Raw genomic sequence first — 15,906 nt, 5'->3', positions numbered from 1 at the left:
GTCATGTGTAGTTTAAGTCACAAATTGTGGTTCTAAATCTTCCTTCTAATTCCCCCTGAACTTCAGGTTCAGAGTTGGTCTTTGATGCAGCATCCAGAATTTGGAAACAGTAGATTGAACTGCTTTACAAGTAGTTACAGGTTACAGTGCTTTTTAACAGTTTTTTTAAAAAATTGGAGTATACTTGCTTTGCAGTTTGTGTTGGTTTCTGCGTACAACAATGTGAATCAGCTATAGGTATGCATATATCCCCTCCCTTTTGAGCATTCCCCCCACCCGCATCTCACCCTTCCAGGTCATCACAGAGCATCAGACTGAGTTTCCTGTTCTTTATAGCAGCTTCCCACTAGCTATCTGCTCTCTCAATTTCCCCCTCTGTGTCCAAAGTCCATTCTCTAGGTCTGCATCTCTATTCCTGCCCTGCAAGTAGGTTCGTCAGTACCATTTTTCTAAATTCCTTGTATAGTACATGGTATTTGTTTTTCACAAGTTACAGAGTTCACGCAGAAAGAAATTGAGGCCATAGAGATAATCGAGTCACTGTGTAGATCAAGATACTAAGCTCACCCAAATGACTTAGCCAAAGCCCCTGCTTAATGTTTGTCTTTCTATTTCAAGTAAAGCAATTACAAGAAGAGTAACTAACATCTTACTTGTTAGTAACTGGTTGCAGTTGACCTGAGTCACCTACTTGGAGGAGAGTAGTGGGTGCCTTTGGCTTTCTCTTCCTAGGCAGCTGTATTTTCCTCTCTTTTTCTATCAAGAAGATTCTATGTGGGCCCCAGAAAGCTGCCATGATTTGCTTCAGTCCTTCTCTGGTCATAGCTAATGCCCAGGGTGGCCCCTAACCCAGCCTGGGTGGCCCCTAACCCAGCCTGGGTGGCTCCTAACCCAGCCTAGGCGGCTCAAGAGCTGTCTTCAAGATGGTTTTCTTTTTTTTTTTTTTTAATATTTACTATTTGGCTGCATAAAAAATATTTATTTATTATCATCAGGTCTTAGTTACAAAACATGGGGTCTTTGGTTTGGCATGTGAGATCTCAGTTCCCCAACCAGGAAGCAAACCCTCATCCCCTGCCTTGCAATGGAGATTCTTATCCACTGGACACCAGGGAAGACCCTGTCCCCTAGACTGTTAGACTCGGGACAAGGGGACACACCTCTCCCTCCTGGCTGAGGCTCCTAGGTATGAACTTGGGTGATACTGGTGGCCAAGTGATCAAGCAGAGAAATCTGTCTGCAATGGGGGAAGGTGAAGCCACCATAGCATGTGAAGCCCCCACAGGAAGGAGAAGGAGCCTGGCACTCCTTGGGTGGCTCTGAGGGGCAGACAGGCTCCTGTCATTCAGATGTCTTAGACGCTTAACTCGATCTTGTGATTTCATCATCTCATAAACTCCCCTGATCCAGGAGCTGGTTCAAATTGGGTTTTTATCACTTATAATCACAAGTGCAAACTGATTCAAAGAAGAACCAAGTAACCAAAGACATCTCTCCAAGAATAATTTCTGCATGAAAAATCATACTGCTTTTGAACAAAGACCTAAATGTAAGGCCACACGCAATAAAACTCTTAGAGGAAAATGTAAAGCAGAATACTCTGATATAAACTGCAGCCAATAGCTTTTGGGATCCACCTCCTAGAGTAATGGCAGTGAAAATAAACAAACAAGTCACACTGATATTAATTTCTAGTGGCTATTTCTTTACCTCATCAAACATAAACTAGTCAAGCTTTCCCTGACCCGCCCCCTACACAGGCCTGTTCCCTGTAACTCCTCAAAGGCTCCCTGCCCCACTCCAAGCTCCCCCAAGGCTTTCTGTCTCCAGCTGCCTGCAGCATCCTGACCAGACCTGCACCCCACTTCCTACCCCCTCACCCAGGCTGTTCAAATCCTACCCATCTATCTTCCAAGCAGCGCTTACCACTGTGCTTTGTGCTTAGTAAATACTTATTGGGTTAAAATGGCATTGAGTGATTTCCCTGGTGGTCCAGTGGTTAAGAATCTGCCTTGCAATGAAGGTGACGTGGGTTTGAACCCTGGTCTGGAAACTAAGATCCCACATGTGAGCCACTAAGCCCGCAAGCCACAACTAGAGAGAATGTGCCGTGCAAGGAAAGATACCTCGTGATGCAACGAAGATCCTGCGGGCAGCAACGGAGACCCGATGCAGCCATTTAAATAATTAATTTGAAAAAAACGGCATGGAATTCCTGACTAAGTCAGGCAGGACTGTTTGCCACGCTAATACTGAAGAGTTTCTTCAGCCCTATGACACTAATTTTTCCTAGTTTAGATGTCAGTAGACCGAGACAAAGAGATGATTTAAACATTGGATTAAAGAAAAATAACGAAAAGGCTATGCAAAGTGTGATAAAGAAGAAACCAATATAGCTACTGAGAACACCACAAGGACACCTACATATATATCAGAGTATACAAATGGCACAGTACATATTTCATTGTTTTATTAATCCCTCTAAGGCAATCTCTTACCTGAAATACTTTTTCCATAATTTCTCGGTCATACAGTGGAATTTGCTTATAATGTCGGAACTCTGGCACCTCTTGGCTTCTAAGAAGAAGAAGGCTGAATCGTTTGGATCTATTTAATTCCTCATCCGAAACAAAGTTAAATTCCTGTTGTAGCTGTTCGAGTCGGAAGAAATCAGGGATGTAAGATTCACCACTGGTAGCAACCTATAAAAACCAGGAAATACAAAGCTGTAGGTGACAGGCAGATTTCACCCAAGGAAACTTGGCAGTGAGCTTTTTGGGAATGATGTTGAATGTTGAACAGTTTTAGATGGATATACTTGAAACATCCACTATTTCATTTAAAGAGAAAACACAGTCAAATATAATGGCAATGAGGGAGATGCTATTATATTCTTTGAATAGTTATTAAAAGTACCATAAATCATTTTTTCCAGAGAAATAAAAAGTAAACGGTTCATGTCTGGTATGCATGTTCCCCTAATAGGTGTTATGAAAATATAACAGACTGATAAATGAGTCAATTTTATCAGTGTGTTACCAAACGCCTACTGCAAAAAATACACAGGAGATTCGGGTTCAATCCCTGGGTCAGGAAGATCCCCTGGAGAAGGAAATGGCAACCCACTCAGTATTCTTGCCTGGGAAATCCCACGGACAGAGGAGCCTGGCGGGCTACAGCCCGTGGGGTCACAAAGAGTCAGACAGAACTGAATGGCTGAGGATACAGCACTGCCAACAAGATTATTCATATACACAGCATATATAAAATACATGTTTAAATGCATGTTTAAAACCTTGTAGCTCAGCTGGTAAAGACTCTGCCTACAGTGCAGGGGACCTGGGTTCGATCCCTGAGTCAGAAAGATCCCCTGAAGAAGGAAATGGCAACCCACTCCAGTATGCTTGCCTGGAGAGTCCCAAGGACAGAGGAGCCTGGCGGGCTACAGTAAATGGGGTCGCAAGAGTCAGACATGACTTAGCGACCAAAACATTTTTAAAATCTAATTTTTAGACTATATCTATGCACATAAATATGGGCCCCAGAGTCAGTCAGTCAGCTTCACTTGGCTCCACGGCCATGTTGTCATGTTCCTGGACGCCACTTTGTGGCCTTGGTTGTTAGGAAAAGTGAACCAGAGATGGACCCAGGTACCAGCATAGAAAGCACAGTTTCAGCAACCCTGAGAGGACGAGCAGGTCTGGGCTGCACTCTGCCCAGGTGTCCATTTGCTCCTCTGCTGGGAGCTTTGTCAGCTGCAGCCTTGACCTGCACAGAGATATTCCGGGAGCAGAGATCCGCTGGGGCTTTGTAATGGGAAAGGTGATCCTGCGGTGACAATCTTGGTTCAAAAAAGGGGCTAGTCAGGAAGGCAAGGATAAGGTGGTTGGATGGCATCACTGACTCAATGGACATGAGCTTGAGTAAACTCCGGGAGATGGTGAAGGACAGGGAGGCCTGGAGTACTGCAGTCCATGGGGTTGCAAAGAGTCTGACATGACGGAGCAATAGCGACAGGAAAGAAGCCCTGTGTTTGTCCTTCTCTGGGGAGCAAATAGTTAAAAAGAAGAAACATCAAGGGGACCAAGTGTTTAGTCACTCAGTTGTGTCTGACTCTGTGATCCCATGGGCTACGTTCCTCTGTCCATGGGATTCTGCGGGCAAGAATACTGGAGTGGGTAGCCATTTCCCTCTCCAGGGCATCTTCCCGACCCAGGGATCAAAAGCCTGCATCGCTTATTTCTCCTGTATTGGGGTATCTTCAGAAATGGAGGTTTTGCTCATTTTCTGGTTGGACGATTAGATTACCATTTAGGGTTCTTTACCACTAGTGCCACTTTACCACTGGACTTCCCTGGTGGCTCAGACGGTAAAGCGTCTGTCTACAATGCGGGAGACCTGGGTTCCATCCCTGGGTCAGGAAGATCCGCTGGAGAAGGAAATGGCAATCCACTCCAGTACTATTGCCTGGAAAATCCTATGGACAGAGGAGCCTGGTAGGCTACAGTCTAGGGGGTCGCAAAGAGTCGGACACGACTGAGTGGCTTCACTTTCATTCACCACGAGCGCCACCTGGGAAGCCCCGTAACCTCAGCAGTACCTGGTGCTTCCTGCATGCTGAGTGTGGACAGCTAGAGCTGACACACGCAGCTCATTCCTTCCCAAGAACACCGTGAGGGCATCACGGGCTTCGGACCACGTTTGTCTTGCTCACACAGTCAGTAGGTGCAGAGCTAGAATTTAAACCTGTCACTCAACCCAGCCCTCACGTTCTTACACACTCTGGCACAGGAGAACGTAGTGTGAAAGGGGACATGTGTAAAAAGCCCTGCCCTTTCTGTGGTTTCCACGCTGGAGAAGTGGTGTGCGCCCACGCCTCCTGCCACGTTACCGAGATCAGCTGCATCAGGGGGCCGTTGCTGGGGTCGTTGGGGTCAAGCTTGGACTCTGCTGCCCACTTGGCCAACTTCTTCATGTCTGTCAGTCCTGATGTGCCGATGGAAGAGATGGCATCTGCTCTCTTCAAAGCGCTGAAAACAGAAGTTGATTCCTTGAGACAGACTTCCTCACAGAGCAGTCTGCATCAGGACCACAGAACCGCAGGGTCAGCCCTGCTCTGTGAAGGAAAGTCTGATTGTAGGAAGGACTTCTGCCATTTTTCCTTACCTGATAGTTGCTATTAAATATGTTATAAGGGTAATAAAAAAGCATGAATGGTGGCAGAAAATATTTTCAAAGCATGTGTCTAATAAGGCGTAAAAACATCCAAAAAATATAAGGTACTAATTCAACTCAATGGCAACAAAACAAATAATCTGATTAACAAATGAGCAAAGGCTCTGAATGGACATTTTTCCAAAGACATACAAATGGCCAATGGATACATGAAAAGATGCTCAATCATCAGGGAAATGCAAATCAAAACTACAACGAAATGTCACCTCACACTTGTCAGAATGGCTGTCATAAAAGGCAAGCAATAACAAGTGCTGGCAAGGATGTGAGAGGGGAATTCCTTGTGCACTGTTGGTGGGAACATAAGTTGGCGCAGCCGCTGTGCAAAACAGTATGGAGGCTCAAGAAGTTAAAAGTAGAGCAAGCACATGCTCCTGCAATCTGACTTCTGGGGATACATCCAAAGCAAACAAAATCAGTGTCCTGGGGAGGTCTCTGTAACCCCATGTTTACTGCAGTATTAGTTATAATAGCCAAGACATGGAGACCACCCAGGTGTCTGTCAGTGGACACATGGATAAATAAAATGTGATATGTGTGTGTATATATATATAATTCAGTCATCAAAGAAGGAAATCCTGCCATTTGCAACAACATGGATGAACACTGAGGCATTTTGCTAAGTGGGATGGATCTCACTTTGACGTGGAATCTAAAATAACCAAACATGTAGAAACAGAGAAAAGACTGGTGGAGCCAGAGGTCAGGGGGGTGGATAAACGGATGAAGCCACTCCAGAGTACAAACTTCCAGTTGTAAGATGAATAAGTTCTGGGACCCTAATGTACAGCGTGGTGACCATAGCTGCTGCTGTTGTTCGGTCGGTCAGTTGTGTCTGTCTCTTTGTGACCCCAAGGACTGCAGCACCCCAGGCTTCCCTGTCCTTCACCATCTCCCGGAGTTTGCTCACATTCATGTCCAGTGAGTCTGGTGATGCTATCTAACCATCTCATCCTCTGCCACCCCCTTCTCCTCCTGCCTTCAATCTATGTATGATTATGAGTGTAGCTAATAATACTCTATTGTACACTTGGAAATTGCTAAGAGAGTAGATCTTAACATTTCTCAGCCCAAGGGGGAAAAAAAATCTGTAATTATGTGTGTCAATGGATGTTACCCAAACTTATTGTGAAAATCATTTTGCAATATCTAGAATATCAAATCATTATGTTGTACACCTTAAACTTGCACAATTTTACATGTCAGTGAGGTCTCAGTACATCTGGGGGGGAAAGCAGTATAAATAGAAGGAATGCAAATGTGACCCCACATTTCTGCAACTGTGCCCAGCACATCAGTGTCCTGAGTCGCTGGATCCAGACCAGGGCACCTGGTGTAGGATGTCCCGAAGGTCCCACCTCCCAGGTAACTGGGGACCACTTGGGGCTGAGGCTAAAAGAGAAGAAACAAACATTTATGCAACTAACTTAAGCCCCAACTTTGGACGTGACTGAATTCCAAGGGGGCCAGGTGGTCACCACAGTTGAGCTGGGCCTTTATTGACAGGGCTGCGTCTCCCGTCACTCATACTGTTTTTCCTTCTCTCCTGAGGAGCTGGAGCTTTAACCTCAGCAGGAAACTCAGTGAGACAAAGTACAGGAGGCTTGTACCTAAAGGCATAAACAAGCCTCCCCTGGAAATGCTGCCAGGCTCCTGGCTGAGAAAGACCTTATTGTTACTATCCCATGGATAGAGGTGTTTACATTGGAAGGAGAGGGCATAAAGGGAACAAAACCAGCCCTGTTCCTCTGTTCTTCCACGTGTTGAAAATGACAGCCTGTGACTTGGAACGTATCTTCTTGATGATCAAGGTAAGTCCTTTTGGGACTTCCCTCGTGGTCCAGCGGTTGAGACTCCCTGCTCCCAAGGCAAGAGGCTTGGGTTCGATCCCTGGGCAGGGAACTAGATCCCATCACAACTAAAATCCTGCACACTGCAATGAGGACTTGGTGCAGCCAAATAAAAAAATTAAAAAAAAAAAAAAAGTAAGTCCTTTTATTTTATGGAGGCTACTGAGGCCACGACAGTAAGATGATCCACTCAAGACACATCTACTGGGGAGCGGCAGAAGCAAGACTGGAACCCAGGCACCTCGCTCCACAGTCCAGGCTGCCTGGATGGGCATCAGCCACTAAGAGGGGTGGCCTGTCCGCCTGGAGTGAGTCCCTTCCTGCTGCTCTGAGTGAAACCGACAGCTAGCAACCAAGGAAGGGGACTGAGAATAGGGCCTTTCATATACCCAGAAGTTTCTACATCAGTCATATTTTACAGTGATCTCTGACTGAGGGCCAAATATATACAACTATATGCCATGCCAATATTCACTGGAAGCACTGATGCTGAAGCTCCAATACTTTGGCTACCTGATGCGAAGAGCTGACTCATTGGAAAAGATCCTGATGCTCAGAAAGATTGAAGGCAGGAGGAGAAAAGGGCGGCAGAGGACAAGGTGGTTGGATGGCATCACCACCCCAATGGACACAAATTTGAGCAAACTCCTGGAGACAGTGGAGGACAGGGGAGCCTGGTGAGCTGCAGTCCATGGGATCACAAAGAGTGGGACTTGACTGACAGAATGAACAAGAACAACACGTACCATGTACTTTCCCCAAGTGTAAAACTGCGAAAAGAATATTTCACAGGCTTACTGGTATCTGATGCTGACAAACATCCAATATTTGTTAGGATGTTAAGATTTTAGTTCTTATCATAGGAACACACACACAAAAACCCCTGAAAATACTGGCACATGACAATAAAAGGATAGACTGTGAGGCTGCAAGCCTTTTCCCCACTGAATCGCGCTAACGCCAGTGCTGTCCTTGCTCATCAGCTGTTCCAGCCACACGTTACCTTCTGAATCCAATATTCTGCTGTGACAACGGAGGAATTAAAGGAATCCCATTTTCTCCAATGGCCCACGCCACGCTGTTGGACACTTTCCCCGAGGTCATTAGAATCAGTTGATTACCACCGTCAGCTTCGAATGAGAAGGGCACTCCTGAGGAAGCAGCAGATGAAAAAGGATGTTTAGAGAGGGAATGAGCCCCATGTTAGTGAGAAGGCAAAGCAGAGAGCAGACAAATGGAACAGAATGGGTGGGGGTAGGGGGCTGGAACGCATATTCAAATCAACAACGTGGAACTTCAGGTGATAACACAGTGGGGCCCTCGGCTGTATCTCTGATAGCAGAGTGTAGCATCATGATGAGTGATGCACTCTGCACTGGGACCAGCTCATATATATTCTGCCACTTAACAGCTGTGTGACCACAGACAAATTGCTTAGCTTCTCTGAGCCTTATTTTCGCTACGTATAAAATGGAGATAATAATAATGAAAGTAAAGTTGCTCAGTTGTGTCCTACTCTTTGTGACCGCCATGGAGTATGCAGTCCATGGAATTCTCCAGGCCCAGAATACTGGAGTGGATAGCCTTTCCCTTTTGCAGCGTATCTTTCTGACCCAGGAAGCGAACTGGGGTCTCCTGCATTGCAGGCGGATTCTTTACCAACTGAGCTATCAGGGAAGCCCATACTATAATAATAATAATAGTACCTCCTTTTAAGGATTATTGTGAACACATCCTTCATTCATTCAGTAGATACCTATTTGAGCCCCTGCTTCATGCCAGGCACTATTCTAGTCACCAAGACAGCAGTAAAGGAAACTGATAGGAATCCCTGACCTCACGGAATTTACATTCAAGTAGGAAAGACAGATTATAGATATGATAAATAAGAGACGAGGCTAGCATGTTAGAGAGTGGTGGTGGTGATTTAGTTGCTAAGTTGTGTCCACCTTTGCAACCCCATGGACTGTAGCCCATCAGGCTCCTCTGTCCATGGGATTCTCCAGGAAGAATACTGGAGTGGGTTGCCATTTCCTTCTCCAGGAGATCTTCCCCACCCAGGGATCCAACTCATGTCTCCTGCATTGCAGGCAGATTTTTTACCACTGAGCCACCAGGGAAACCCCACGTTAGAGAGTAGTAAGTGCAAAAGAGAAAAAAGTATGAAAAGTGTTAGAAAGTGTATGTTTGAGGAGGAGGCAGGGGTTAAACTTTCCAATGTTAAGTGGCAAGGGAAGGCTCCATGAGAGGTCCCTTCTGAATAATGAAAGGTCTGAAGAAAGTGGAAGGGAGGCATGTAGGTATCTTGGGAAGGAGCCTTCTTGGCAGAAGGAACGATGCAAAGGCCCTCAGGTGAGAGCGTGCCTGGAATGAGAAACAGCACGTCAAGTGAGGAAAAACCTGCGAAGCCTCAGACAGACCGGGCAGGCACTGGCCACTCCAGAGAAGCTGTCGCTCAGCTATGCTAGAAAGTTTAAAGCCTCACGACTGGGCTCCCACTGATTTGACGTTAATGACAAAAAGTCTCTGGACAGGACATTAATTACATAAAAGAAGAAAAGATTTTTAAGCATGAAACATAGGCTTTCCTGGTGGCTAAGCTGGTAAAGAATCTGCCAGCAATGCAGGAGACCAGGGTTTGATCCCTGGGTTGGGAAGATCCCTTGGAGAAGGGAAAGGCTACCCACTCCAGTATGCTGGCCTGGAGAATTCCATGGACTGTATAGTCCATGGGGTCACAAAGAGTTGAACACGACTGAGCGACTTTCACTTTTTCACTTACATAGGAACTTCTTGTTCTGGAGTCCAAGTTAATATTATTGATATTAACACAAAACACCACTGGTAACCCTATAATAGCCTATTTGTGTTTTCTAAAGAGCTTTCCTTCAGGGCCTTCCCTGGTGGTCCAGTGGTTAAGAATCTGCCTTCCAATGCAGGGGACATGGGTTTGACCCCTGGTCAGGGAACTAAGATCCCACATGCCACAGGGCAACTAAGCCTGTGTGTTGCAATGAAGAGCTGGAATGCTGCGATGAAGACCCAGCGCAGCCAAAATAAATTAAATGAAGTGTACTTATTTTACTTTATGACTGAAAAAAATAAAACATCTTTCCTTCATACTGAACACTGCATCTTGGTCTTCAAAATAACCCCATAAGACATTTAAGGGCGGTATTGTTAGACCCCTCTTATGAAAGAGGAAGATGATAGTCAAAGAGGTTACATGATTACTAGGGTCACACAGTTTGTCAGTAACAGAGTTGGAACTAAAAGCTTAGATCTCCAGACTTTTAGACTGGTGATCGGATTTGGGACTCAAGGGATTCTTGCACCCAGATATGCACTCACAGTAAAAAATCACCAGGCATGTGAAGAAACAGAATCAGACCAATAAGCAGAAAGGTGCTGGAATGCCAGATACAGAATACTGAAAAATATTCTTGCCTGGAGAACTCTATGCACAGAGGGGCCTGGCAGGTTGCAGTCCATGGGGTCACAAAGAGTTGGACACTACTGACAGGCTAACACACACACAAAGACTGAAGGAATGAATGAATGAATAAAATAAATGATTGAGAGTACCAGAAAATGACAAAAGGTTGTCAGAACTGATTGTAAAAAAACTAAGTAGGATTTCTAGAGGGGAAAAGTACAATCATTGAAATGAGGAACTCAGTGATGAATTTCAATGACTAGACACAGCTAGAAAGTGAATTCATGACTTAGAAGATGGATTTATAGACATTACACAGCATATAGAAGTGAAGGAAAGAGATGTCAAGTATATTAAAGAGAGGTTAAAAAAACATGGTTGGCAGAGTGAGAAAGTCCATGAGAGAATGAGAGATGAGAGAATATTATTTAATAATATCCCCATAACAATTATTTTATTTCAAACTTTTCCACCATACAGATAACACTATGAGGTACTTTTTTTTTTTTAATGCACAAAGTTTTATCTTCATTTTGAATTATTTTTTCAGGAAAGATTCCTAGAAGTTGAATTAAGGTGTCAAAGGCAATCAATCTAAAGGCCCTTAATGCACGTGGCCATACTTGTACAGTTATATGAATTTACTGGCTGCCCATAGTGTGTAAAAATTACTTTGAAAAAATCGTATGGGATTATTACTTTCATTTGAATTTCTGGTAGCAATGTTGTAATTGTCTGGTTGTCTGATAAGGGAAAAGAAAAAGATATTCAAATCTGACAGTGATTCTGTGAGCCACTGGGGCCTTCCGTACCGCTTCCGACTCCCTCGTGGTCCAGGGTCACGTGCTGGTTACTGCTAAACTCCACTTCTTCAATGGGAGCCCTTCCACTGACAACAGTGGTTTCAGGAATAGGCAGAAACACTTCCGCCAGCAAGGTGGCACCACTGTGTCCAACCGTCTCATAGACCTGAAATTGAGGAAGAGAAAGAGCCAAATAAAGACAGCAACAAAGGGTGCTCACTCCCAGATAGTCAGCCCTTTGTCTATGCTGTTCGCTGATCTAGTCCAGAGAGTCCATGTCAGAGTGGGGGGTTGCGTGGTGCTGCTCTGGTCTCCATGGAGACCAGATCATACCCTATTTGGCAAGTTATCAGCATCCTACCTTCTTGCCTGGCCCAGTCGTCTGTGGTAGAGAGGTTGACTACAAAGCACCAGGGTACTGCAAATATTTCTATTTCAAACTAATATGCATTCGTTTTGGAGAATAGGCTTGCTCTTTTTCCTGGTTCCAGTTATTTCAGAGAGCAACAGCATCAGGTAGAACGGTGAGATAATTTGGACAAGGCACCAGATGGTTTATTATCTGCACCAACTTCAAAGTCAGTAGGAAAAGCATTATACCCTGAAGTACTCTAGGGTACTGGGTCAAATTTATTATTGGTAACAGAAAATTATTACTGGTATTATTAATACAATCAATTATTAATTATAATTATCATTGGTATTATTAATATAAAATCTACTATTGGTAAATCTCTCAGTCTTTCCTTTAGGACCTTCATTTGCTTTGTTAGTTGCTGAGCCCTGTCCATCTCCTTCACAGACCTTCTTCCAACATGGGGTCAATGGGACCATCTATCTTCTGATGCTAATTACTGTGGTGTGTCTCATCATCATGTCATCACCGTGAGATGAAGACCCCATTGCCAGGGCACCCACAGATTATGAATATACAATACGGTCTCCGTCGGACCCTCTGCTCCATGTGATCAAGCTTCCCCTGTATTCCTGGGTCATTTCACCTTTGTGGGAAGAAGATAAAATATCAGCTCTGCTGCCTTCCTTCCGTGTTCCATTGTCTCTCTCCACGAAGCCTCTCCGGCTGGTACATATTTTTCTAAAATGCAGATCTTGCTCTTTTATTTCTACTAATGAAACATTTCTATCTTTTTATTTTTAATTGGAGGATAATTGCTTTATAATGCTGTGTTAGTTTCTGCTGTACGACAATGTGAATCAGCTCTAAGTATACATATATCTCCTCCCTCTTTTTTATTTTTAAATTTATTTTTAATTGGCGGATAATTGGTTTACAGTGTCGTGTTGGTTTCTGCCACACATCCAAGTGAATCAGCCATAGGTATACATATGTTCCCAGCCTCTTGAACCTCCCTTACACCTGCCCCCTTCCTGCCACTCTAAGTCATCACGGAGCCCTGAGCTGAGTCCCCTGTGCCGTACAGCAGCTCCCCACTAGCTCTCAGTTTCACCCATGACGGTGTATACACGTCAGGGCTGCGCTCTCAGTTCGTCCCCCTCTCCCCTCCCCTGTGCTGAGTCCAAAAGTCCATTCTCTACATCTTGTCTCTATTCCTGCCATGCAAATAGGTTCATCAGCACCATTTTTCTAGATTCCATATGTATACACTAACATATAATATTTGTTTTTCTCTTTCTGACTAACTGCACTCTGTATAACAGGCTCTAGGTTCATCCACCTCACTGGAACTGGCTCAATTTTGCTCCTTTTTATGGCTGAGTAATATTCCATTGTATGTATGTACCACAACTCCTCGCGATGAAATGTTCCTGTTTTTCTCTTGATGTAATCAATCCCCCTCTGATTATCTTTCCACTTACCACCTGAATGTGCAAAGATGACACTACGGAGTCTCTCTGCCCACCCTCCCTTAATACAGCACGTGTTGTGCTGTGAATTCTTTTCTAAGGATGAAAAGGATGGAGTCGTGTGGCCCTCTATCCAGGCCTCATCTACCTGGTATTCACCAGCTCACATTTGCAACATGGCTGATTGATTGAGTTTGGAGGGGCTACTGAGACAAAGACAAAGGCAGAGGCTCCATAGGAACTGAATTCAAGACCCCAAACTGAGTACCACTGTGAGCTATTCTAACAGGCTGGGCACACCAAGAGACCTGTGGCTGTTTGGGGCTTACCCCTGCTTGATTCAAGGGCTGAGCAGGGAGGCCATGAGTTGCACATTTAAGCCATACTCTCCAACTTCATCTTTACTAGTAGACAGGTGATATTTTTATCTATATTAAGAAGATATATTAAAGAAAGTTTCAAATATATGTAATATCAGAAGAATAATATACCATGAACCCGTCACCTACCTAGCTTCAATTACCATTAAGTTATTGTCAATCTGGTTTTATCTATATTCTCAACTATTTGCCTCTTCATTAGTGTTCTGAGCTTAGACATCATTTCATCTGTAAATATTGCAATATGTATCTCTAAAGGAGGATATAAAAAGGCATAATTACCATACAATTATCACAGCAATTCCTGAATAATGCCAAATATCACTAAGTTTCCAATGCCCTTCAGAATCTCAAAAAATTACTATAATATTTTGAATCAGGATGACAATGATTTCATACACTGAAGTTGACTGGTATGTCCCTCAAGCCTCTATTACTTTATAAATGATCCCTCTCTCTTTGTATCTTTTTTACAGATTTTCTCTATACTTTTATTGGTTTAGAACTCTAATGGGAAAAGAAAGGCCAATTTTTTGGCTTATCCCAACTTCTCATAAGAGCCTGCAGTTTTATAATATCACAGACTATAAAGAACATGGAGCAGTTTGTTGCTCACTGCACAAGAGACCTTGGTTTGACCTGTTAACTTATGGACTCTTTGGCATAAAGTTTCAGCCAGAAAGAATGGTGCATTTTTTTTTCTTTAAAATTCTTTTTGTACTTCTTGAATTTTTATTCACCCAGACAAGCCTTTGTGTGAAGCCATTAAGAGCTTTAGGTCTGGTATCATGCTTAATCTTAACCACAGTCCTATAAAGGATGCAAGATATCAGACCCCACAATCCTAGATGATGGATGTGGGGCTCAACAGAGGGGAGAAATTTCTCCTGGTCCTTCATCTCGTGAGTCACAAAGCTGGGATGTGAATCTACCACTGTCTCACTTCAGGACGCATTCACTTTTTGTTATGTTTTCCTCTCGGGTCAAGGAAAATCAGAAAGGTGAATAAAAAATAAGAAATCTTTTAAAGCCATAACCGTAATCCATGATTTATAAAGTAAATATAATTACTTTAGACAGATTGGTGAGCAATAATGATTGAAAGAGAATTAAAAACCTAAAAGAAAGAACCACAAAACATGGAAGTGCTGTATAAACAATGGCTAAAAGCAGAGGTTGGGTTTCCCCGGGTGGCTCAGTGGTAGAGAAACGACCTGCTAATGCAGGAGATGTGGGTTCAATTCCTGGGTTGGAAAGATGCCCTGGAGAAGGAAATGGCAACCCACTCCAGTGTTCTTGCCTGGGAAATCCCATGGACAGAGGAGCCTGGAGTGCTGCAGTCCATGGTGTCGCAAAACAGTTGGACGCAACTTAGTGAGTAAAAACAACACAACCGTGACAAAGGTTAAAGCACAGCCTTCCACGTGGGCAGCTGTAATTAAAGGACCACCGAGCTCTTCCTGTCTCCGACTCTCATTTCTCAGATTCTCAAGGGACTGGCTCTCCTGGCCAGGGGAAGGTGTACTGTCCACTTTGTGAGGGTGTCTGAACTCCCTGGAAGGTGCTCTGCTGTATCGGACCCTGCGTGAGGACTGCACGAGGCTGTCACGTGCCCACCCACACTTACTTGAATGCCCCCAGCAATCCCTGGGCTTTCCCTGTAGGAACGCTTATCTCCTCTACTGAAATTCCTTGTTTGTCATTTGTCTCACCGAAGAGTGAGATTCCTGAGGGTAGGGGTCTTGTTTGATTTCCCTTTGATTGCTCAGTACCTCTCCTCTGTGAATTGATATCTTTAGAAAGGAGCACGTTAACTCTCACTGGAAACAAGGTGTTAGATGATAAATCGATGGGATGGGATTGTTCTCTTCTCTGAACCGCTGGTAGACTTGGGAGTTGCCTGGCTGTCAGATTTTTTCACCTGATTTGTTTCACTCCCCAGTGGACGGTCAGCGCCTCCCACTGCCTGCAGAGGGCGGGGTGGTGGACAGGACGTGGCAGCCTTGTGGTCCCGCTGGTCTGGATCTGAACCGCGACACTTCAACTTGATCTTGGGCGTGACATCCCCCTACTTTTGCTCTCATTGTAAAATGAGGATGTTACCCAAAGTTCAGCAGGAAGGCAGTGGTGCAGCTTAGCTGAGATGGATGAAAAGCCTCTTTCCTTCTGTATAAATGCCATTTCTTCTTCACCTGGGCATACAGTTGGCAACAAGCATGTGCATTTTTCTAATACTTTGCAGTTCATAAAGATCTTTCATAAACATGATTACATTTCCCAAATGTCTCATTAAATCCTGTTGGCCAGTTGATTTTATTCAGTTTTATAAAATAGGCATTTCTTTTATTTAAATTAAATTTTAACTTGTAAGAATG

The 15,906-nt window shown here is 44.2% G+C and overlaps 1 protein-coding gene across 1 annotated transcript in view; it reads right to left on the bottom strand.

Moving 5' to 3' along the window:
• CC2D2A (coiled-coil and C2 domain containing 2A) overlaps positions 1-15,906 on the bottom strand; it is a 122,414-nt gene that overhangs the window by 39,151 nt on the left and 67,357 nt on the right. The window contains exons 17-20 of the mRNA XM_052642041.1: positions 11,334-11,490; positions 8,089-8,236; positions 4,892-5,030; positions 2,499-2,702 (exon numbers count right to left, since the gene is read on the bottom strand). Of these exons, the coding sequence (XP_052498001.1) occupies positions 2,499-2,702; positions 4,892-5,030; positions 8,089-8,236; positions 11,334-11,490 (648 nt within the window). The remainder of the gene's footprint in view (positions 1-2,498; positions 2,703-4,891; positions 5,031-8,088; positions 8,237-11,333; positions 11,491-15,906) is intronic.

Source organism: Budorcas taxicolor, chromosome 6, assembly GCF_023091745.1.
Source record: "Budorcas taxicolor isolate Tak-1 chromosome 6, Takin1.1, whole genome shotgun sequence".
In the NCBI taxonomy this organism is placed as follows: Eukaryota; Metazoa; Chordata; class Mammalia; order Artiodactyla; family Bovidae; genus Budorcas; species Budorcas taxicolor.
Note: the sequence above shows the minus strand (reverse complement) of the source record. Positions and strands in the feature narration are given on the sequence as shown.